This window comes from Phaethon lepturus, unplaced genomic scaffold, assembly GCF_000687285.1.
Source record: "Phaethon lepturus isolate BGI_N335 unplaced genomic scaffold, ASM68728v1 scaffold9590, whole genome shotgun sequence".
Lineage (NCBI taxonomy): Eukaryota > Metazoa > Chordata > Aves > Phaethontiformes > Phaethontidae > Phaethon > Phaethon lepturus.
The window spans coordinates 1-24,204 of NW_010512567.1; the positions used below are offsets into that span (position 1 = coordinate 1).

General features: G+C 38.3%; 1 protein-coding gene across 1 annotated transcript in view; it reads left to right on the top strand.

Moving 5' to 3' along the window:
- Positions 1-12,589: 12,589 nt before the first annotated feature.
- LOC104621047 (cytochrome c oxidase assembly protein COX16 homolog, mitochondrial) overlaps positions 12,590-24,204 on the top strand; it is a gene marked incomplete at its 5' end in the record, with an annotated part of 38,529 nt that continues 26,914 nt past the window's right edge. Inside the window, one exon of the mRNA XM_010287436.1 lies at positions 12,590-12,667. Coding sequence (XP_010285738.1) covers positions 12,590-12,667 — 78 coding nt within the window. The remainder of the gene's footprint in view (positions 12,668-24,204) is intronic.

A 24,204-nucleotide genomic window follows, 5' to 3' on the forward strand; every position in this document is an offset into this window, starting at 1 on the left:
GGTGCTTCTGTCTCCCGCGGCCGTCGGGAGCTGTGGGGGGACTGGTGTGTGCCCGGGGAGGAGGTGAAGGGAGGGCCTGAGCCGTGTGCCCTGCTCTGCCCGCAGGATGGGCCTTGAGGCCAGGGCAGGGGTTACAGAGCATACTCTTAAAGGTGTTCCTAACTAAAAGATGAGGAAAATGCATCATGGTGTTTTTTCTTTAAAGCACTTGCTTGCGTGTTTGCCTGACGCTTCTTTAGCTTTTCAGCGGGGTTTAAACCGCAACAGTAGTCTGGGAATTTTTACATCTAAATAAATGGAAAGAATTTGAGTTAAATGAGTTGATAGGTTGATAGTTACAGTTGTGCTCAAAGTGGTAGGTGAGGCATAACTACTTAGAATAGTCGGGGTTAGAAAAGGTCAGTAAAGTCAAAAGTAAAATATAAGACAGGCAGCATGATAGATTGTGTTGCCTATCCTAAGTACCTGTGCACATTAGAGGAAAAATTAAACAACTCGGATGTCCTTGTAGATAAAAACTCAGGAATGAAGATAAAAGCAGCAGCCAGGACAATGTGGTTTGTGTTTATGCAATTCATGTCTCATTTTCCATATATACAATCAGTTTAGAAAAAGTAAGCAAATTTCAAGGGGGATAAAGAGTAGGGCAAAGGTTAATTCCAACATTTTTATAATACTACTAGAGAAATTAGTGTCGTACTCCTCAAATATTCAGCAGCATGCCTCAGAAAAATGGAGTCGTCTGAAGAAGGACAGTGACACTTGTTAGAGTTAAAAAAGTTTAAGGCCACTTATTTTAAAGTGATATTATGGAGGTTCTAGAGTAAGGACTTTAAGTGTAAATATTCATGCATTTGAATTCACCGAAGTATCTTTTCTGAAAATATTGATGAAGACATTTGTGAGAAATGAAGACAGATTTTAAAAAAACCAAACAAACCAACAAACCAGTATAATAATACCACAACTGTATGAATCATTTGCATCAGCAGCTCCACTCCCTGATATTGCAGACAACCTCTTCATATATCAACTTCAACAAAGTGATCAAGCATAGTGTTACAGCTGTTTAGATATCCTGCTGCATGCATGTATACCTAACAGGGTGTCCAGAACTTTGCTGCTTTCATGCTTAGACTGAATTTATTTTGTTTTCTAATTTTTCATGTCATTTTTGAGTGCTCTGACATTATTCTTTAGTTTAATAACACCTTTCTTAGATGTTTAAGGTTGGATATAATTTTAGGTCACAGTCCTATTGTATACATAATTATTTGAAGTTTCCTACTTTTCTTTCAAAATGAGGGGAAACCAGGCAGCTTATTATTCTCCATCTCAATTTTAACTACATAAAAGGTTTGGGGAAAATACTACATGATTAAATTATAGATATATAGAGGTGATGACCTGGTGGAGAAAAAAAGTCACGGTTGCTTTTCAATAATAAATATATCAGATTTGATATTTGATAGGTTAGCTGGATAGTATGTGAGGAGATGCAACTGATACACAAGATGTTGATGTTGGTAAAGTTTATCATTACCTTCCCTGTGAGAACTGCACTTCAGTGAAAGTATTGCAAAGATATGCTTATCATTTGTGTTCTCAGAAGACTGAAAAAAATATTATAGAATGTAGTTATCAGGTGTCTTCTAGATTGAAAGGTGTCTTAGGTGGGCTGGGTCCTGCAGAAAGATTGTGAAGAAACAGAAAGGTCATTATAAAACATTACATTTGTTAAAAGTAAGGTAAAACATGGAACAGGACTCTTCCAGTCTACTCAAAGTCTTCAGCTGGAGTAATTTTCCTGCTTTGTGGTGCCATTGTAGAGATGATGAAGACAAACTAAAGTCTAGAGGAGAATGACTTAAAAGATACAGCAGACGTTCCACCTTTAAGGAATGCTTGAGGGAACTGACTTAGTTTATTTTAGAAAAGTCTAGAAGTTCTGTACATCATATATTGAGAGTGGTGATTGGATTTCATAGCTTGGGAAAGAAGCACCAAAATAAATGAGCTTTAGATCAGATGTTAGGAAATTATTACTTTTTATTAGGAAAGAGCACTTGTGAGACATACTTAGGGTTTTTAAGGAAAGGTTGAACAACCATCTGGCAGCAATGGCATAGGTTTTCTCAGTTCTGCTTCAGTGCTGGAGCTAGAACTTCAGCTTCCCAGGCCAAAGTAGACCTGTGGTTGTCCTTTTGGCCCTCCCAGTTTTTTTGCATGATTTGCCATAGGTCATAGCAGAAATGTTTGAGACTTGTTTCTTTGACTTTGTACTGCCTAATTTCATTCAATTTCTGTAACTGCAGAGCTCTTTTCTTTCAGAGACAATGTTATATAGAGAAATATTCTATTATATTTCTTTCCAGGGTTTCCTGTCTCCCTACCTTAAAATTATTCTCCCCTGTGAATACTTCAGAACGTTTCTGTGTTGCTGCCCAAAGGCTTCCCAAGGAGTAAGAAAAAGGAAAATTCATGCAGTTCTTGTCGGTTCCCCAGCTGTCTATTGAACTCTGAAAGCATGTCTGAAGCTGAACAGAATTGTGCTAAAAGATCAATTACAGCAAAAAAGACACTGAATCAGAAGGAGCATGCCTTTGTAACCCCTTAAATTCTGCTGAATTTGTTGATAATACTGAAACCAAATGTTTCTGTTAGATTCTTGCATGCTGTACCTCATTTTTTTCACCAGACAGCTATAGGACTTTATTCTTTAGTACCGCTGGACTTTTCATCAGTACCATATTTGCTTTTTTTTTTTTGGCGGGGCGGGGGGGTGGCGGCCCAGAATCAAACAGCTTTCGTACCTTCCCTTCTTACACTGCGTATTTGAATGAAAAATCCCTGTGCCACTTTTTCTAAAGGCTTCAAGGCTAAAGAGGTCATAATTCAAAGACAGGTGAGTATCTCATTATACACACGCGTGCGCAAATATATGTTAAAAAGATTTCTTACTTTTTAGTGTAAATTGTCTTGATCCTTTTTTCTTTGTTCTTTGGGGCTTGGGGCTGTTAGAATATTTCAGTGCAGAAGGAATTTTCTTGTCTAATCTTTACACCTCAAACTGACAACAGCTTTCAGAGCAAGATGTGTAAATCACAGTTTTCAGTCATACTTTCTCAGAAGATGAGAGTGTTTCTTTGTAAGCAACAAGACTGCAGGGGGTAGGAATTAAACCTGCAGGAAACGTTGATTTGTGAATCTTTCCTTTAACTCTGTAAACTTCACAGATAAGATATCTCTGCATGGCATAAAACAGTAAGCATGCAGGAGAGAGTGATGTAGCCTGGCATGGAATATCTTAACAGCTTGAGTGCTACAGGGTGAGTAGTCCTAAAGCATTAGTAAAGATGGTAACATCTGTGTAGATGTTGGGATGAATGCCGCCAACTTTACAGATGTATCTGTAAAATTTGCTGTTATGATGGAGGGCTGTGCCACCTCTGTGGTAACTTAAACATCTTTTGTCAGCTATACTGACATCTCCATGTCCTATCATGATAATGGGAAGTCTTTCCTTATCATATGAAGCTTAACTTACAAGTCTTCAGGATACTTGGTTCTGTTACAGAAGAAGAGCTTTAGTCACTGGTGCTTTTTATTCCACAATCAACTATCTATCTGACCAAAAGGGATGTGTCTATCAATGTCCTATTGCTGCTGTGATGCTTCTTTTAAGATCTTGAGAGAACAAGGCTCTTTGGTTGTACAGCTAGTGGATCCAGTGTCATACCTTTCTTATGAGACACTGAACATGTCAGGTTACTTCTCTAGTGCAGTTAGAATGTCTGAAGGTTGCTGGAAGTTATTTTTTCAGACAAGTATAAATAGTGATTCTAGATCATTGAGGAAAACATGTCTGGATTTCAAAATTGCAAAGCAGTAACAGTTTTAAAACATGGTAAAAACCCATTCTTTTGTATGATCACACCAGTTTCCAAAACTTGCGCTTGTGGTTCTGTCTCTGTCCAAATCTAGACAAGGATCTTTCATGAATGAATGTATAGATGTATAGATGCAGTTCCAGTTCTGCTGTCAACATGCTACAAGGGAAAAATTAAATTCTGAGGGTCCGAAGTGGCATCTGAGCAAACAGAAAATACAGTGTGTGGCTCATTTGGCTATTTATTGCACACCTAAAATAAGTATATTGCATTATATATGTAGTGCTGCAGGTTTCAAATTTGAAGTATGTTGCAAAGCTATCCGCATCTATAGCTGTAGATTTTGACTTCATTTTTCTGGGTTTTTTTCCTCATCCTGTAATGACTGTACTTTTACAAGTACTTTGCCTCCCCTTCTGGATCTTGTCTTTGGTGTTTTACATGCTGTGCCTAGTGTTGCCAGAAGAGAAGATGGGGGTAGCTTGGAATGGTGAAAGATTTTTCTGTGAATAAACATGTTTCTAAAATCTATTTCTGTCAGTGTTTATGCACACAGACTGTACTACAATGCCATCTACATTGCTGAATTGAACAGTGCAAGTTTACTGTGATAAACACTTCATCAAGAGACGCCAACAATGCACATCATGTAGAGGACAAGAAAAAAGGTCAGATTAGACAGTCTCTAACAGTGCTGCAGCAATGTGGTTAGTGCTTCCAGGCACTGTTAGAGAAGGTCGGTGGCATCTCAGGGCTTTGTTAAAGAACCAGTTGTCTCTCAACCTTTTTTGACAAGGAAAAACAAAACAAAACACCTTTCCCAGACATCAGAACGTGAAATTACATGTCTGTGGTTTAGTTTTGTTCACTGGTGAAGTCAGGATCATCTGGAAGCCATGACTGACGCTCAGAAATGTTTTGCAAATACCGTGAAATGGCATTTCATTGTGCTGTGAGTCACTGAAAGCACATGTTTTACAGGGTTAATGGGTAAGGAAACTGGTTTTTTCATTTAAACGTATTTAAATAACTAACTTTCCAAAGATTTCTTTAAATACAACATTCCTACTTTATTTCATGAAAAGTTGCTGAATTCTGAGTCTTGGAGTATGCTGAATACAAGGCACGCTTTTTCCCACGGATTCTGGAGGCGCTGCCCATAAAAAATTATATGAATGCTGAGAAATAGGGAAAATTCTTCTTGGGTGTAATCACATTTCTGAGATCTATTGTTGCCATCTGTGTCTATGTGTAGAAACTGTTAGTACATTATCTTCAGATATTGTTTGAAAAAGGATTACTACAGTCCGCATTTTTCACTTTTAGTTATGTCAGTGTTAACATCATTCACATTATTGGCTTGAACAATTCATAATACTGAATTGCAGGACTTTTATTATTATCTATTACTTCATGTAACTTTATAATAAAATCTGACATAGGCAGAACAGTTGATTTAAATGTTAATATGCTTTTGAGAGCATATGAATACGAAGTTAGCATTTACGCATGAGAGTTCTGACTTCTAATATTTGTAGATAAATTGTGATTGCCTGTAAAAGTCACAAGTATTACATTTGTAGCCTAGAAAAGCAATAAATACAAAACTGTTTTTAGAATTTTTGAAATGGTTGCTCCCAATCAGCGAATCACAGAGTGTTGCTTTTATGCTTCAATGACTTGTATTATAAATATTGGGTCTCTGAGCTTATAATGAGATATGTCTTTGACTTCTGCTGCACTTCTGCTTTGCATCTCCTGTTCATCTGTGTGTGTTTGAATCCACAGTGGGGAGTGGAGCTGTTCCAGACAAAACCACCCCCTGGAACTGTTTGTGCCAGAGTGGAAGCCAGCATGTTCAAGCTGAACGGGCTTCTGTGGACTCCAGTTTGTGTAGTCTGAATTAGCTGGCTTCCATCTTCAGCGGACTGTCAGGCCTTAAAATTTATGAGCTCATCATTTGAATCAACGCCTTAAGCTTTTCTTTTGATTCTTAATCTTTGAGTACTATTTTCCAGATAAATGTTAGACAAACAAGTAGACACTCTTTAGTACTCCATATATCTCCTCTGTTTCATTTTAAAACATCAAGAGTGTATTTGCATTATTTAATGTTGTTAGATTGGACTACGCTGGCACTCAGGGACACTGAGGTTCTGTGTTGAGACTCAGAACAGGAACATAAGTACAGACTTCCCTGTTTTCACTTTGTGTGTTTAATCCTCCTCTAAGTCTCCACCTTCTTCAACAGTTGTAAAGGTAATGATGTAAGATTAATACTCACTTTGTAGTACATTTTGTCTTCATTCCCTGTCCAGCATCGTCAATAGGGAAGTACTACTTGACTAGTAGTGTTTCCTTTTTATGTTCTTTAATGCAGGTTTCAGTTTATTGTTGTTTAGAGCATGAGAACACCAGGTTGCCATGAGATGTAAATAGTTTGTCATTGTAGTGTACCTTGTGCTAGATTTGAACCTGTGATTAATGGGAATGATAATTTTAATAAGGAACTGAAATTTTGGCTTTCAGAAGCTTATGAAGAAAGAGAAGGTGGTATTCAGAAACTGCAGCTTGACCACCAGGACAGACTTGGCCTTTCAAAGAGCTGCAGCTGCTGAGTGAAATGCCCTTGTCATCTGACCAGCCCAAGCAATGTGTGTAATGCAAAATGACAATGCTGTGGCTGCAAATGCCCTTTTTCACTAATGCTCATGCTGAGGAACATATGGGTTTCTGTCTCTTCTGCATTGTTTTTAGATTGGTTTCTATTAAATCAATTTTCTGGGCTTTCCAACCTGTTTGTTATGAAATGGACATTTTAATAAACAAAGGTTTTGTTTTCTTCCCAAGACATTGAATAGTAGCATGGAAAAGTTAGGGACATTTTTTGTTGTGCGCTGGCCTGTAGCCATTGATATTTGCAATCTTTAAAATCATTGCTTTGAGCATACTTATACTGAGGCAATTAACCTGACACCTGGGGGCAAGCTTAATATTCTGCACAACGCTCTACGTGCTGTGAAATCTACACTCTGCTTTATCAGTCAGTTACGATTGGCTCCATTTATACCAGCTGCTGTCCCGGGTTGCCAGCACGGTATCCATGTGGTCATCTACTGGTGTGCTTCATTCATTTTTGAATGTAATGCAGTTCAGTCCTTCTACAATTTGTGAATTCTAGTATATGTGTTAGGCCAGTGCATTCTCTTTCTTTGTTGTGCTTTTGAATGAAATAACTATTAAGGGATACATAGTTTTGGTTTCTGATTTTCCCCAAAGAAGGCCTCTGATCTGAACTGAAAGTGATTTCCATTTGTTGCAGACAAGAAGAAAAAGTAGACCCTCTTCTGCTCCCATCGAGGGTGGGGAGAGGATTTAGTAAGTTTATTCTCAGAAACTTCTGCGCTGTTTTTCTTTTTTCTCAGCATCTTCAGCTTGGAGCCAAGTGCTGGAATGGCTGTGGGAAATGAAATAAGCTCTTGAGAGTTAGAGCTGGCAGAGGGGGGCGCTTCAGGTTAAGATGACTTGCCTGGGTCTTTTCTGGGACTGGCAGTCTGCCCTGCTACTTTATTTAGGGAACAAATAAGAGACTTCAGTCTTCTGGGCTGTTAAATTGCCAGTGTTCACCAGCCTTGCGCTTCACGTACGACTGTTCTTTAAAAAAGAAACCCCAAACCTCTTTTTACTGTGATCACTGCAAACTAAAATAAAGTCATTCACATGACTCTTCTACTTTCAAAGCTCCTGATGAATAGCTGGAGGGTTTTGCAGCAGCAGTCTTGAAGAAGAGGTTAGAAAATTATCATGTTCCTGCTCCAGTGATATGCATCATAATGTTTTCCACCACTGCATAATCTGTGTTGCCAGCGCTAAATACTGTGATTTGGTTAATTTAGGGATTTATGACGAAGTGTAATCTGGCTTTCACAATCAGTACTATAGCAGGAATAGCTTTCTCTAACAACAGGGATGCCTGTAATACGGCAAATTGCTGGTGCTGCTAGAGAAATAGTTTCTTGTTATTTTGTTAACCCAAGGAACTCAAGATGGCTGCTTTAGATTATGCAGCAAACTAAAAAAGTAGGGATCCCAGGTTCTTCTGTTGTTATGAGTCCTCAGTGAACATCTTAATGTAGTTAGTGATAAATACAAATATTTCCCATCCTAAGATGCAGTTCAAGGGATCAGTCTGATACCATCCATAACTGATTGCATAACACAATTCCCAATGGAGAAGTGAACAAATAGAATGTTATTAAAAAGAATTTTGTGTCATTTTTTCACATAAAACATTTACTGAGGTTGCTGAGTGTATGTGACAGATGGTGCTCTTATGTCACATCCTATCTTTCATTTTGTTTTGCAACATGCAAGTCTTCCATGCATGCATAATTGCATTACAACATTGTAGGGGTTTTTTGTGTACTCACTGAAACATGAAGGAATAATCCAATGTAAGATCTTCAATGGGAGGTTGTGCTAGAAGCGCTGTTAAGCTGTTTGCTTTGGTGTTAAGTGCTGGCTAACTAGTATGTTTTATGATTTTTGCCTTCTTAAGGTAAACTTGAGGTGTAAAGGAAAAAGTGAGATGTTATTATCATTTAATCCATCTGTGAATGTATTCAAGTAACTAGAGAGATGATGTTCAGTACGTAAGAACTATTTTTGCTCCACATTCCGAAGCATATAAAACCAATAGTTCCCTCACAATGATAGAATGCAGGTATGTTTGAACTTTCCAGCTTGAGTAGTCTTCAGATGCCAATACCTTAACATTTTATAGTGTCAGTTAAGTATCGTTATGATTCTAAAATTGGAATGATGAAAAATATATCTTAATTTTCATTATATGTGGCATTACTTTTCCCCTTTCAGTTACCTGGAGAGTGAACTTGAGCATGACTTCATTAGAATATTGCCAGCCTAACTATTTAATTTATATGGCATCCTGAATAGCTTCTACTTTTTCTTTTATGTCTGGACTAGTGGATGGAACATACTGGACTTCGCTGTTGCCCTTGGCTTACATTGAGAAAATTCATCCATTTGTAGTTCTTTTTTAACTGAAGAGTGTTTTGCAAGAAATGTAGAGATTATCTCTATTTTACAAATTGGGAAACGTATGTGAGACATACAGAATGTGCAAAGCCAACAAGCTGATAATGTTGCTGGAATTTTTAACTTGAGTCTTACCTCACTTCTAATTTTGACTGGTGACTCTTGATGCTTCATTGTTGTTTGTATGTATGCATTCTTCCCTTACAGTTAAGGCAAAATACAGTTAAGTAAAATGAAGGTAGTGAGGACATCTTCTCCATAATACAAAAAAGACAAAGGAGACACTTAAACCAAGACTAATATTTCCACTCAATGCATTGTCAGTCTCGGAGTCCTTTACTACCTTTAATGCTGTCATAGTTACATAAATTCATTTATACCTTCTTTTATTGTATTTCAAACACAGTTTTCAAAAATCTAATTGACTGAATAGCTGTCCATTGCTGCTTTGGCTTCTGTCGATGAAGGCAATTCATGGTCAGGGTTGTCAGCTAACTGTATTGATATGCTGTTAGTTGATTCAGTAAGTGCTGAATATGACTGATTCTGGTCTGGTTTCGCAGTGAAGTCTTAGACATCGTGTTTGGTTCTTTAGAACATTGGGCAAGTAAAATTGTAAACATGTTATTTAAATTTTTGTGTGTATTCTGTGCTTTTGAAAATTATTTAATCGTAATCCTAACTTTTCAGCACTACACTGTGCAATATTTCCGTAGCATTTGTAGTTTCTTACAGCATCAATGTGCATTGACTGTGACACAGCGTACCTGATGTTTCATCGTAAGATAAATCAACCATTGCAGTATTGGAAGTGTAAAGGCAACTATACTGATCATGCCTGGTAAGCGAAATGTGCCACCTTGCCAGGCTAAATTGTACTGCTTATGCTGTATGAAGAGCAAAAGTACATCAGAAACCAACCAGGGTTTTTCCCTTTGGTAGTATAAAGGTGATGTGAGTAAAATTACAGTCTCAGGCCAAAACCTGCCTAAAGGAACTGAGAAGGTTGTGTGTATCAACTTCTTTATCCTGTGTATAGCTGCAAATGTCAAATGAGCTGTATAATAGATGGTTGCTGTCAAACAAGTGATAGGATGCAATGAGACAAAATGAGCAGCACATGACTTATTTCATGCAACAACCTTCTACTTGATTTCTCTTATTTACAGTGTACATAGTTTTAAATGATCAAAGCTAAAGAACGTGATGTATCTTTTTAAGCTTTGAACATGGCTTTGTAAGCCAATGTGTACCTTTTCATTGTGTTAAATAATAGTTGGGTTATGAGGAACAGGCCACTGAAAGGTCTTCCACTGCTTCATATTGCATCTCATAACAATATATACTTCATGCAAATTTGTTGTTGGGCAAACTAATTTTTAATTGATGTCACAAGTAATTGCTACTTTCTGCCTAGTTTAACAACTGTGTACTGAACAAGTTGCTTTTGCCCCGCCAATAGCCACTCTTTGACAACATGCTAATATAGACAAAGGCGGTAAGGTATAGTTTGTAACAGCCGTAAACTTGGTGATAGCACTTCTGATTCCTGTTTATTATGAGCCAAAGTTTGTTAAGTTAACTGATTGGCTGTTAATTAACATAATACTTGTTAGGACTTAAAGAAGATCAGTTAATGAAAACTTACGCTGAGGTGTCAACCATATTAAAATTCAATTATAGTCTGATCCTTGAGACTTTCAGCATTATGTATTACCATATCTTCAGCTGACAAATATTCTGCTTTGATTGAATAAATCTTGAATAATTTTCAGGTTCTTTTTAACTATTTTGAATACTTTGTTTTCTGTTTCCTGTTGTTCTTTCTTACCAAAACACTGACACATGAGGAAGACGTTTTTCCCCTTTATACGAATACCTTTTTTCCATTGTGTCTTTTGATGATTCAGTATTTGCAAGAGCATCATTAATTCCTTCAACAGTTATGAGACAAGTATGGGGCCATCTAATTTTTTGTAGGTCAAATTTCTAGTTGCTGAAAGTTAACTTGCTACCATGTGATGCTTTGCCGATTGGCTTTTTGAAGTCAGAGTTCTGTGGCCTAGCAGCTGGATGTTTGTATCACAAAATTTTAGTCTATTTGTGTCTAATTATCAGCTAGATTCTTAGGCTTATCGAGAGGGTCGGGCCTGAAAGAGACTGTGGGGCCCCGTACTCCTGGCTATTGGTGAAGTGTTCCCCGTTCTGTGAGCAGAGCACATTAGTTCCTGGTAACTAACAAATTAGTTCCCCAGTCTATAACATACCAGTGTCTAAGTGTGTGTGTGGGGTGCGTTCACATCGTTGTTAGTAATTTTACCTGCTTGATGGGAAATCACATGGTCCTGCAGTTTTTAGAAGGAATAAATGCAAAGACTTTTTTTTTTTTCTCTTGTTCTTTTAAATTGAATTAATATGGCTTTGTGGCCACAGTGACCTGAACTTCAGAGAGCATACTTTTTGGAAAGAACATACGTTTTGACTACCTGTGCAGCATAATTATAACAAGTCTTGGACACAGGCCATTGCTACAAACCTAATATGCAGCAAGAAATCAGCCATCATTGTGTAGAAAACAGCTACCAGTGCAGCAACAGCCTGTAATGAAGGACTGTAACAGCAATGTGGTGTGATAAAATAGGGTGGATTTGGGCTTTTTTTTTTTCCGCTGAGGTCTTTAGAGCTTCCTCATGCTTACAACTTCCTTTGATGTGTGTCTCTAGATGTGAAGCCTTTTGGCCTCCTGTGCATATGCCTTAATGGAGAACAGCAGACGGAGTCTGTCAGGTCAGAGCAGGAGCAAGAAGCCTCATCCTTCCACAAAGTAGCTAGATTTCTAAGCTAATTTTCAAGTCCTTAATGGTGTTTCTTAATAATACTTCATCGTTTGGTTGGTCTGTTCATTTTCAATCGTAAAAATACACAGACAGTTTTATGATATCCCTCTGTCATAAGGAGGAATAATTTAATGATTTCTTTATGTGGCTATGAAGCGTTTTTTCTCCCCCACTTCTCCCTTTATTATTCTTGTTCATGATCTTCACAGGTGTGGAGGGAATTGCAAGACAACTAAAGAGGCAATAATAAAAGTGCAGGTGTGCTGGATATGATTTCTTAGCCTATGTGATAATGTATCATTGAACTACAGCTCCAGTCAGCTAGTCTGTTCAGAAGCTTAATTAGATCTCTTACCCACAGACATCAGAGCAAGTCAATGTGGCATTGTTACTTCCCCATAGAGTTAGAAAATGATGAGAATAAGTCCTGTGGTGGTGAGGTAAAGGTTCCTTTGCTGCAGTTATGTCAGGAAGCCGTATGGGAAGGGAAAAGAAGGGGTAAGAGGAGAGGAGATCCCTAGAAAATGTGAGTCATGAAGCAGCTGTCTTTGTATGAAGGAGGAAATTTGTGAAATCCAGGCCCAGATTGTGGAGGGAGGCTCTGATTTTGTATATACTCCCTCTTCTCCTATACGTATCTTCAAAATGATTATTTTCTTCAGTCCCTGGTGTTTCTGTTGGAAGAATAGTAGCGTCCCTTGGTAAATGAATTGGGTCAGTATGTAAAGTGGTCTTTGTAAGTATGCAAAGTGTTCTTTTTCGTAGTAGTCCTAACACATCTGTTTTCATTTTGTTGTTTTTCAGCTGTATCTTGTTGGAGGATCTTTTGGACTCCGTGAATTTGCTCAAATAAGATACGATGTCCACAAGCTACATGGCAAGGTGGTTTTCTTTACTTTTCCTTTTCACGTCATTTTGCATATGTACTGTCTTCTAAAGGATTGTTAGGACAAGCGAACTATTGGTATTGGGGATTTGCCTTTCACCACTGGGCCCTGCTTCTACCTCTTAGGCAGTGAGTAGTGTAGGTAAGAATAAAGGGGCTGACATGATGATGAATCCTTTTATTGTCTGTGAAATGGATCAACATAAGTAATAGAAAAATTTTGTTCCTTTATTTGATTATAAGTGGCAATTCTGGATCCCGAGAAGGAAGCGTAGCACATCTAGAAGGAGGTTATTACACAGATACTGTATCTGATTTAGACTAAGAAAACTGGTATTTTAAAAGATTCTGGTTTTGGACAATACTTGGCGTTGAGTATATGATGTTAGGTGGTTTTGGGGGCTTGGTTTTGCATTGACTGAGATAAGTAAATACCATTAACATGCTACACCTTGTTCTTTAAGCTCTGTGAAAGAAACAGGAGCTAGTCTTTACTCAGTATGTTGGAATGTACTGTATGGAAGAAGCCTTTCTTCAAATGAACTGGAAACCTTCTGAATGAGGAAAATGGCTTGCTTACTAAGTGCTACTTACACCTCCAAGGTGTAAGTTCCAAATTGTATAGGAAATGATCTGAAAGGAGCATGTCAGTTCAGCAGAAAGTAATATTGGCTTTGTAACTTTGTAATATGCAGGTCTGCCATTGCAATGCAGAGAGGCTTTCTAGTCTCAGTGCTGCTGACTTGCAGGTGGCATGAAGCTTTTTAAAAGACTTTATGGCACTTTATATAAAAAATATTAGTGCAACACTCTGGACCCTGTGGCTTTCTACTGTGTTTAAATCTTTGAGATTCTGAGCTGTCGAGAGTTTGGAGACTCCCTTGTTTTGTCGTAGACTCTTGTTGTGGGCCACCTAAATTACTTTAATCATTCCTCATTGTTCCTTCTGTTGCATACCCAGCTGCAGCCTTTGAAGCACCATGTGTCCCACTCCTGCTCAGTCCTGTATTTGACATAGCCCATGGACAGGGGAGAAAATCTTACAAATCTTTTCTCCAGTGCTGTCTTCTGGGTAGTTATTTTCTGTTGGTCTGGGATTTTAAGACCAGTTGGAGCCTTGAATCTTTTCTCCAACTGGATGGGGATTACAACAGAGGCAAGAATTTGCCTGTTTTGTTTTTGTCAGTTTTTTGGTCAGATTCATACTCGGTGAATTACATTTGGCCTCCATAATCTGCACTGTGACTGCAGCCCAGGGGAAAAAACCAGTAATAGTTGTGCTCATTCAGATATATGAGGCTCTTTGTCCCAGCATTTATAATCAAGTGAAGCATCATCAAATTAGACAGTAGTACATGAAAGCTCTGAGGGGAAGCTACTGCACCCTGGAGTTCTTAAAGCTCTGAAAAGCTAAAAGAGGACATCTGGATTCTGCTCTAACCGGTATTACTTAAGGCTGCAGCATGTCTTTTGTGTTTTCTTTTCCTTTTCATTAGGATTTTATTTCGAAATAGATGAAATTTAAATAAAGAACAATGCAGTATTGTCTGAGAACTAACAACACCAACTTTGGGCTCATTTGTAGACAAAGCAAAGCAATGTGTTCATTGGTTTCTGTTTCTATGTCCATATAAATAGTTAAGAACCATCCTAATTCATTAAATAAGACATCAAAAGAGATCAGAATATAGACTCATAGAATCATTTGAGTTGTAAGGGACCTTTAAAGGTCTTCTAGTCTATCTTCCTTCTGCAACGAGCAGGGGCATCTTCAACTAGACCAGGTTGCTCAGAGCCCCGTCCAGCCTGACCTGGAATGTTTCCAGGGATAGGGCATCTACCACCTCTCTGGGCAACCTGTGCCAGGGCTTCATGCCCTCATTGTAAAAAATTTCTTCCTTATGTCTAGTCTAAATGTACCCTCTTTTAGTTTAAAACCATTACCCCTTGTCCTGTTGCAACAGGCCCTGCTAAAAAGTCTGTCCCCATCTTTCTTAGAAGCCCCCTTTAAACACTGGAAGGCTGCAATAAGGTCTCCCTGGAGCCTTTTCTTCTCCAGGCTGAACAACCCCAACTCTCTCAGCTTTTCTTCATTGTAGAGGTGTATATTTAAACTGATAAAGAGAAACAAACCTGGTTTAAAATGTACATGAAACTCAGGAAAAGAACAATGATCTATGTGATTTAAAAACTTATGACTATCATGATTTTTAATAGTTTAAGTTCTGTTTAATTTTTCATTGGTTAAAATGTTTTTGTGTTGGAGAAGAATATACTTTTCTCATGTAGCACACTTTGACCAGTGTAAGTCCTTATCAGAACAGGGACAAGTGATCCTTTTGGTGGGTTGTGCAGTTATATGCAAATTGAGATAGGCAATAAAATAAATAGGATTTTTTTTGGTTACAGTCACTCCTTTGGAATAATAACACTGTTTAATTAAATAACACTTTTCATACAGGGGACTAAAAGACTTTTACAGAATTTAAATTACTTAGGCTTCATAGCCATACTGTCAGAAAAGGCAGGATTATTATTTCCATTTTACTGGTGAAAAAATGGAGGTTTAAAAAAGTTAAGTGAGTGCCTATCTTTTTTGATCACGTTTTAAGGATGTGAAATCTGTAGTATGCCCCCTTTTGCAAGCATGACTCCTAAACTTGTTTTCTTGCTAATTCAACTGCTAGATAGACAGGACTTAGATGATTCTTTTGTGGTATATCTCTACTACATTTCAGATGCGAAACTATGCTCCCTTCCCTTCAAAAGTATTCGTCCTTTTCCGTTTTCAGTCTAACCATTCTCATCGTGCTGAGAGGGAAACCATGTTAGTAGGCAAGTGCTCAGTTGACAGTGATATTTCGAAGGAAGCATTATAGTAGAACTAGTGTCTTGTGTTTCAGTGACTACGGGGTTAACTGTCACTTTCTTTTTGTATTCTTGTGGCTTAATGAGCAAAAGCTGCATTAGTGATAATGCCTATGTATTTAATGTCAAACTGGCTTTTGAAGAACGTTTCTTGATAAAGGAATTAAAATTCAAGAGAAAATGGTGGTTTGGACTTTGTGGGGAGTATGGTTTGGTGATGATGCATTGGTCTGGGTCTAGGATTAGGGTTGGGAGAGAGACAGAGCCTAGAGCTGTAGCAGGAGTGTGGCTGAGAAGGGGCTGCAAAAGGAATTCTGTCCTTTTGTTCATTTGGGCTGTGTCTTGGGATCTTGGGCTAAGGCTCAGCTGATGTGTGGGACAGAGAGACAGAGCTTAGAGCTGCAGTTGAACTTGTGCTGAGACTCTTATTGATGTAAATGCCTGTTTATGCTAGTGAGAATTCTCCTGAAACTAATCAAGGATTTGTCCATTATCTATTGTTGCCAAAATGACCATTAATGGAAAAATCAGTAGGTTAGGCAATTGTTTCTTTTCTGGAAAGAATTTATGCAAATCAACATTGGATATAGAACACCAGGCATGCTTATGGGAAAACCATGTGTAATTAATGGAGAAAAAATGAGTATGTTTCTGTAGGCATCATTGCAAATGCCTTTATTCTCAAATAGAAAACTAGACTCTTTTTTTGTCTTACTTCTTGTTGTGTATGTAATTGAATAGAGATACGTATTTAAGGAGGTTTTTTTTACAAAAAATGTGACTTCTATTAAATATACAGAAAATTTTTCCATTCAAGTGTATGATAATAGAGTTGTTTTTATTTACTATGTGCCTGTTGTTGTTCAAGGCAGGGTAGAGACTTGCTGATTCAGATCTAATTTTGGATATAAGAATCTTGGACATGTGGAACGGTCTGTACTATTGGCTAATAGTTATTGTAGAGGGTTAAAGAGAAGCAACATATTAACTACCGGGGAAAATCTAGGTTTTTAGGCCATCAGGAAAACAATTTAGACCATAAAATAGAGTTTGTAAGCACCGAAACTGCATTGTTGAAGAAGTATTATGGCGAGGCAGGTTCTCAGAGCGTGGGGAGGGTATAGGACTAAGCAAGTTCCTCCAGGGTAGCATGTGGCAGAAGCACTTCTAGGAAAGCTAGAATCTCTAGGTCATTTTGTCAGGAAACAAAACATTGATTAGCCTTTGAAGTCTGCAGATAGTTCATGCCGTGGATTATGTATGACAATGTTGCTATACTGGCCTCTTAGTATTTACAAACTATATAGATACTGTTCACTTTTCCTTTGTCCTATGCAAAGTGAATGCACCTCAAAAGTAGAATGCTAAGAAATGAGAAGAATAATGTTTTCTGTCTTACTGAGGCAGAAAGTAGAGGCAGTCAAGAGTCAAAATGGCAGAAGTTCAATCTTTTCTCCTACATGAGTTTTACCCTTGAGTCAGATGTTGTGCATTAAAATATATGTGGTCATTGTATGGCATTCCAGAGTTACTCCAACTGAAAATGAAAATACATGACCTGTTCTTTCAGAATGCCATTCTCTATGAGCAATAAAACTGCAAACTGGGAAAGAGTATAAAAGGAGCAATGGTGGTGGTATGAAGCATACTCGTTAGTAAGCGTGCTAGGAGCGCAAAACTTACTTTATGCACACTGAGTAGATTGTCTTTAAAATTTCTGTAAAGGGAATGGCAGAGTTTTGAGCTCCTTAGCTAATCTTTTTGACCAATTGACTGGCATGTAATTACCTGAGATCTTGCTCATAAGACACCTGCAAGGTGTTAGTGTTGCCATTGTCAGTTCTCATTTACTGCATTTACTTGGTGTCTTGAAGTTCCAACTCATGAAATGATATAACTGTGAGGATTTCAGCTTTCATTTCATAACCCTAGACCTCAGAGCTGGGAAGAAGAGCACATATGGTGCATAGAGGATTATCCTTATGAGGAGTGGAAGACTAATATGATGACTTATGACATTCTGACATTTCACTGGTTTATAGCTCTTCTCATAGTTGGGCTTGATAGTGATTTAAGTGTGTTGACTGTCTGGTTGGTTATACTCAGTATTACTCAGTTTTAGAATGTTGTTGGTGGGTCCCTGGTGTTGTACTTTAACATCGTGTCTTGAAGTTCATGAATGGGTGTCAGGGGATGCACAGCAGCATGCGGTGTAAATAGCTTCCACTGATCTGATTGGAAATTTTATTTCCATCTTCATCAGGTTCTTGCTTCAGTTCCCTCCTCTATCACAGACATCCTCTTGTGAGGAAGTCACTGCATTATAGTGAGTCTCACTTTCTTCCTCTGTAAAAGGGAGATAATTAATGCTGCTCTACTTTACATAGGGAACAGGAAAGTTAATTAATTCAAAAGAAGGAATTATTTAAATTCAAATCAGTATTTCAAAAAATATTTCCTCAGGTGAGATCAATTAATTTAAGTGTTTTGGGTCATGGTGAAATAGTTTAGGAGGAAACAGGAGCAGAGAACTGACCAGTTTCCATGAGGCCTTTATATCAGGGGAGACCATAACTGGCATTTGCCTCAGAAAGGTCCAGAATTTTCTCGACTACCCACTTACAATAATGAGAAGTACGTGGTATCTGCCTATTAGAATGCTTTTGTGTTGCAGTCAAAACATTACTCTGGGTTGCAGGCATACTGTGGTTTGTTTCAAACCGTTCAGTTGAGATGGTGACAACTGCAGCAGCACAGTTTTTAAATGAGGTTGCAACAACCACCCAAAAAGGGGAATAAATTTGTGAGTGACTGGACAGGACTATGCTCTGTTGCTGGCTGGTACATTCATATTGCTGTTATTACGTAAACTAGCTCAGGTATGTCTACAGGAGTTGCACACGTAGGCAGGCCCTGAAGTATTAAAACTAAAATTGTCTGTTGGTTATTGCTTCTATTTTGCCTCCCTATGAACTCCACCTGGATAGAATTTCTGTATCCCAGCAGAAGTTTGGCTTGTTTTTCTGGTTTGTTGTGTTTTGGGGTTTTTTTTTTTCTGAAAAAGAAGCTTAACAATTAAATGTAATTTAAAAGGTTATTGTAAAGTTAGTATGGTTTCTGAACAATTTGTCATGCTTCTATGCGTCACTTCATTTTCTTCCTTTAAATAATATTTTTCATATGAGGTGAAGATTTTAAGACAGAATCACCTAAACTTCTGAATATGTTTATAGCATTTAAAATTACACAAATAATGCTATTTTTCACTAATAGTTATGGAATGTCAGCAGATTGTCCTCATCATTAAACATATTGTGAGCTACTAGTGCTAGAAACAGCTGCTTTACTGCAAGCTGTCTTGTTTATCTTATTTGAGGACCTGTATCTGTGTTAGAAAACAGTATTTCTTCTATCTGCAAAACTATCAAAGTTAACCATGACACAAAGATACTAAGAATTTAACTGAGCTTGCAAACAGTATTGTAGCTGGGTAGACGTGTGTTTTCACTTCCCCCAAATTGTTCAACTGGCTGAAAATTGCAAGGTATTTTTATTGCAGTTCGTAATGGATAAGCATCCATTAAGATGTATTAGACCCTGGTGTTCCCAAAGATCGTAAGTCTGACCAAAACTTGACTGACTTCACCATTTCAAGGAGTAATCTGGATAGGCCAAGTCATTGTGATTGGACTGGACTGGCAAGCCCGTGGTTGTGTATTTTGTTCTAATGCCAGCGAATGGACTTAACGCTCTTGCTGCCAGCCCAGGTTGTTCCATGCACTCATCTTCTGTGTTCTGCAGGTTTTCTGTTTGATTTTTTTTCCAAATGGATTTAGACTCATCCTATAGACTTTCTGGTGTGCCAACACCCTCTTCCAATGCTAGGGTCAATTTCAATTAACAATGTTATTACTGAAAATACTCTAAAGAGGGTATTTGTATTATAGAGTTAAGGAAGTGAAATTTAAACACTCGGTATCTGCTCAGCTAAACTTAGATGTATGTTTGTGGTGCTGTGTGCTGTCAGGGATTCATCTTGCTCATGTTTCCATTGTCTTAAATGAAATGCCTGGTTTGAGATAGGTATCCAGGCAACCCATACAGAGGGTTTTGAGTGAGAAATGCCCCCATGCTTCATTCATTTAAAATAGATGCTTGAGAAAGATATTGTTCTCTTTTAATCAATGGAAAAGTAGAGAGATGGAGCTCAGCACTTTATTATTACTACATTTCAGTGAGATGCCTGCCATCCTTAGTGTATGAATATATTTACATTTAATTTGACCAGGGAATTCTAGGTAAGATAAACCTCTGCCTAACTTCAGGTGCAGATGAGTTATGTTTTTGGACGCATATCTTAAAGTGAGGTTTATTTTCTCTAGAAATGCCCATCTCTATTCAGCTGACTGTAGGAGGACCCTAAATAGAGACTTCATGCTTCAAGTAAAAAGTTTAGATGGCTAAAAGCACGTGAGATTAAGCCCGTCATAAATATTCTTTCCCTGGAACTTCCTTGGCAAACTAGCTGATGGCTTGAAGGTAGAGGAATTCTTATTTAACTGGTTGTTTGTGTCTGAAGTATTATGTGATTCTGTAGAGTTTCCTCCATGATTTCTTAGGAGTTTGTATTAAAAAGATCCTGTTTGATTTGAGTATGAACAAAACAAATCAAAATATTGGTGTCTGGCAGAATTTTTTGGATGGGAAAGGTACCCTTTCTAAACTTGTCATCAAGGGAGTGTGGGATCATTTTAGCATCTGTCACTGAACTTGGGAGAATAATTAAGTCTTCTCTTTTGCTAGCCTTTTAGCATTTATTTATTTATAAATACTTCTTCACGCATTTAATTGGTTTCAGTAAACTAATTACACAAGTGCCGTGTGGCAAGGGATTGATGTTGGTGATTATTGTTTTCTTCTTTTTTTTCCTTAGCAGACCAAGGTTGGCCTGAGTTTCAAGTCTAATGAAGACAAACTTTGTCTAGTTTTCTTGTGTAAGTAGATTTAGTTGATTTTCAAAGACTGAATTAATTGGCAAGCTTGGCCCTAGGTCCTCCAAAAAGTTGGAAAATAATACACTGAAATGTTGTTTGGTGCTTTAGAGAATGTGAAAGGCATACATTTATGGTTGCTTATCAGGGGGGAAAAAAAAATCTTTGTCAGTCATTTATGTAATGAAGTGCATTTTGCTAAATTAAAGCAGACCTTGCTTTCAAGCATGGCCTGCTTAGTGAAGGGTTTTAGAATTGGATGTTAAGTGAGGCAGCCTGGCTCCTGATTGACGGCTAAGAAGGCACCCGTATAGCGTCTTTGTTTCTGTTGGCAGGGGGAATTTGGAACTTATTATTATTTTTTGACCATGGTTCAGAATCATCCAAGGTAGTAATTTCAGTCCTGCAATATGGCACAGAAATGAAAGGGTGGTAGAGCTTTTCATGCTCTGTATTGTGGTGGTACCAGATGTTCAGATGTCAGTTTTCTCTCTTGTTCAGTTCAGTCCAGAGGGACTGTATGGAAATGAGCTCTTTATCCACGCTGTTCTTGAAGATTTTGAGGTTCAGCTGCTTTTGCACTAATTTCAGCAAAAACTAATCCATTTTGCTTGATCTCAGATGACTTCCACACTTTGTCTCTACAACAACTGCTTCCTGAATTTGCTATGATACCAGACAGAGGTTTATGTTTTCATTCTTCGAACATCCTTTCAGTTTAGCATGTTAGCGACCATTTTTCTGTAAAAGGCAAATACAGAGTCGGTCTGGGGTTCAGTGAGATTTTTGTTGCTGCATTCTGAGGCTGACACTGTGTGTATGATTTTGAATGGTTTCCAGTGATGGAATCTGCTTAGACCCACTGCTTATTGTCACCACAAACAGCTTAAAGCACTGTAGGACAACCTGGAGATAAGGTATTGCCTATACTTGCCCTTTTATAGCATCTTGTATCAAGTTGAAATGAGACCAAAGCTGTCTAGCCTGTTCTGATGAAACCAGGAGACTTGTCAGTACCAGAAGACTTCTGTTAATAACCTGAACAGGTATGGGCTCTCAGAATCACAATATGGTTGTTAGAAGTTGGGACAGTCTCATTAAATCTGGATGTGATTATGTTAATAATAGTAATACAGAGATTATTTTGGTAATATTTGTGTTCACTGATCAAGAATTAAAGATGTATTAATTTCTAACTTTGAAATAATCTGGTTTTGAAATGAATCTTTAGTTTCAATCTTGTAATATTGTGCCAGCATAATTTTTTGGCAATGAATATGAGAAAGTATTGTTAATGAGACTGAGCTTGGCCAGAGACCCTAAATAATAGCATTCAGGGTTTCCATGATAAAATGTTTCACTGAATCTTTGTCAAGCTTTTTTTTAATAACTTTTTTTTTTAATGAAGAAAAGCCCTTACCTATCTGTTTCCATATATGCAGTGGTTACTACTACTGTATAAATTGCAAGATTTCTCTGCCATCCACACTAGGATGTCATGCTATATCCTGTGTGTAAGGATACATTAATAAACATAATTGAATCAAAAACGGCATGTCTCCAAGAGGCAGAGAGGTCTTGTGCCTTTTATAAAGCTTGGAAAAATTGCCTTAAAGTTTCAGGGGCTTAATAATCTGTCTAGATATAAAGTTTTGATTTTTAAAACTTCCGTTCTGCAGCTGCCTGGATCTGTATCACTTTCGGACTGAAGATCCTTTATGTACCTAAATCTCTGCTTTCAGCCAAGCTCTCTACTACCATAGTTTTCATGGAGCTGCATAGGTTGGCATCTATGACAAATATAGAAAATTTTATAGGTTCCATTAAATAGATGTTCCTCAATCTGTGTTAGCAGAGGTGTGAGTGCTGCTAAGTGAGCTGTTGAGTACAACTTGTGAGGCATCATACAAAATGGCTGTAGAAGTAGCGATGCTGCTTCCTGTGACCTGCTGGTTCAGCTGGAAGTCAGGTACCTCGGATGTGGATGAGGGTTTCAAGGCACATCTCCTTTCTCTGGGGAAACATGCAGTAACCCTAAATTTTTAGATGCCTGGAGCTGCTGGCGTTACCAGCTTTACTTTTTAAAACTCCTCTCTGTATGGAATAGTTAAGAAATTGGAAGAATGAGGAAGAAAATTATTGTGACCTAGTGGTTAGATTATATATGTGAAGTAGGGGAAACCTGGTTTTTAATTTCTATGCCGTTGAGAATTTCTGTATCTTTATCAAATGAGTACTCAATATTAAACACCTTGAAGCTGGGCCCCCTTTTTTCAGGGGATTGTTTTTTTCTCTGAAATGAAGAGTTTGTTGTTGTTCTTAAAAACAAAAAAAAACACCAAAACCAAACAAAACGTGATTCACCTCACTCTGGGGTGGCTAAAGAATATGAATCCTAACTGGAAGGAGGTATCTTCTCAAACCTCAGGATAAGTTGTCCAGTACTTAGAGATGTGGGATAAAGACAAAATTCTTCAGCCTTTCCTCTTGTCTGTCTGTAGTTACTTCTGCTCTAATTGCTGCCTAGTGTGTATGCCCTTTCTAATAATCTAAATCTTCTCTTGCCCCCTTTTTTTTTTTTTAATTTATTCCAGAAGTCTAATTCAGGCTGTAGATTTTGCTATGCAGCCAGATGCTAGGTCCCTGTAAATCTAGTTCTGAATCTTCAGATTTGTGTACTAACACATATGTGCCCATTGCTATTTACCTGCCTGGAACTAATAAATGTCTTGCTGGCCCTATGCATTGTTCCAACTTTCTCATATGCCTATGCAAGTTGTGGATGCACTTAGAAGATTTCCTTAGAGTGAGTGCTTCATGTGAGGGCTTCATATTCATGTCCAGGAAATTTAGGACAGAATTTGGACCCTATCTGGTATGTCTTACTTGGGAGTACTTGTGTGCTGCTTTTGGCTGTGGTAGAGTTAATTTTCTCCATAGTAGCTAGTATGGAGCTATTTTTTGGATTTGTGATGAAAACAGTGTTGATAATACAGGATGGTTTAGTCATTGCTGAGCAGGGCTTACAGAACGTTAAGGTCTTTTCTGCTTCTCACACCAGCCCACCAGCAAGCAGCCTGGGGGTGTACAAGGAGACGGGATGGGACACAGCTGGGGCAGATGACCCCAGCTGACCAAAGGGATATTCCATACCATATGACGTCATGCTTAGCAATAAAAGCTGAAGGGAAGAAGAAGGAAGGAGGGTTGTGGGGGGACCCCCACAATATCCTTTTCTCTGGATTGGAGAGAGATGGATTTGATGGGTTGACTGTTTGGTGAATGAAGAATTGGTTTGATGGTTGCATCCAGAGGGTTGTGGTTAATGGCTTCAGTGTCCAGATGGACATCAGTGACGAAAGGCATCCCTCAAGGGTCCGTATTGGGACCAGTACTGTTTAGTATCTTCGTCAATGACGTGGTGGGATCGAGTGCACCCTCAGTAAGTTTGTAGACAACACCAAGCTGAGCGGTGCGGTTGACGCCCTGCCTGAGGGATGGGATGCCATCCAGAGGGACCTGGACAAGCTCGAGGAATGGACCCATGAGAACCCATGAGGTTCAACAAGGCCAAGTGCAGGGTCCTGCCCCTGGGTTGGGGCAACCCCCAGTATCAGTACTGGCTGGGGAATGAAGGGATTGAGAGCAGCCCTGCCCAGAAGGACCTGAGGGTG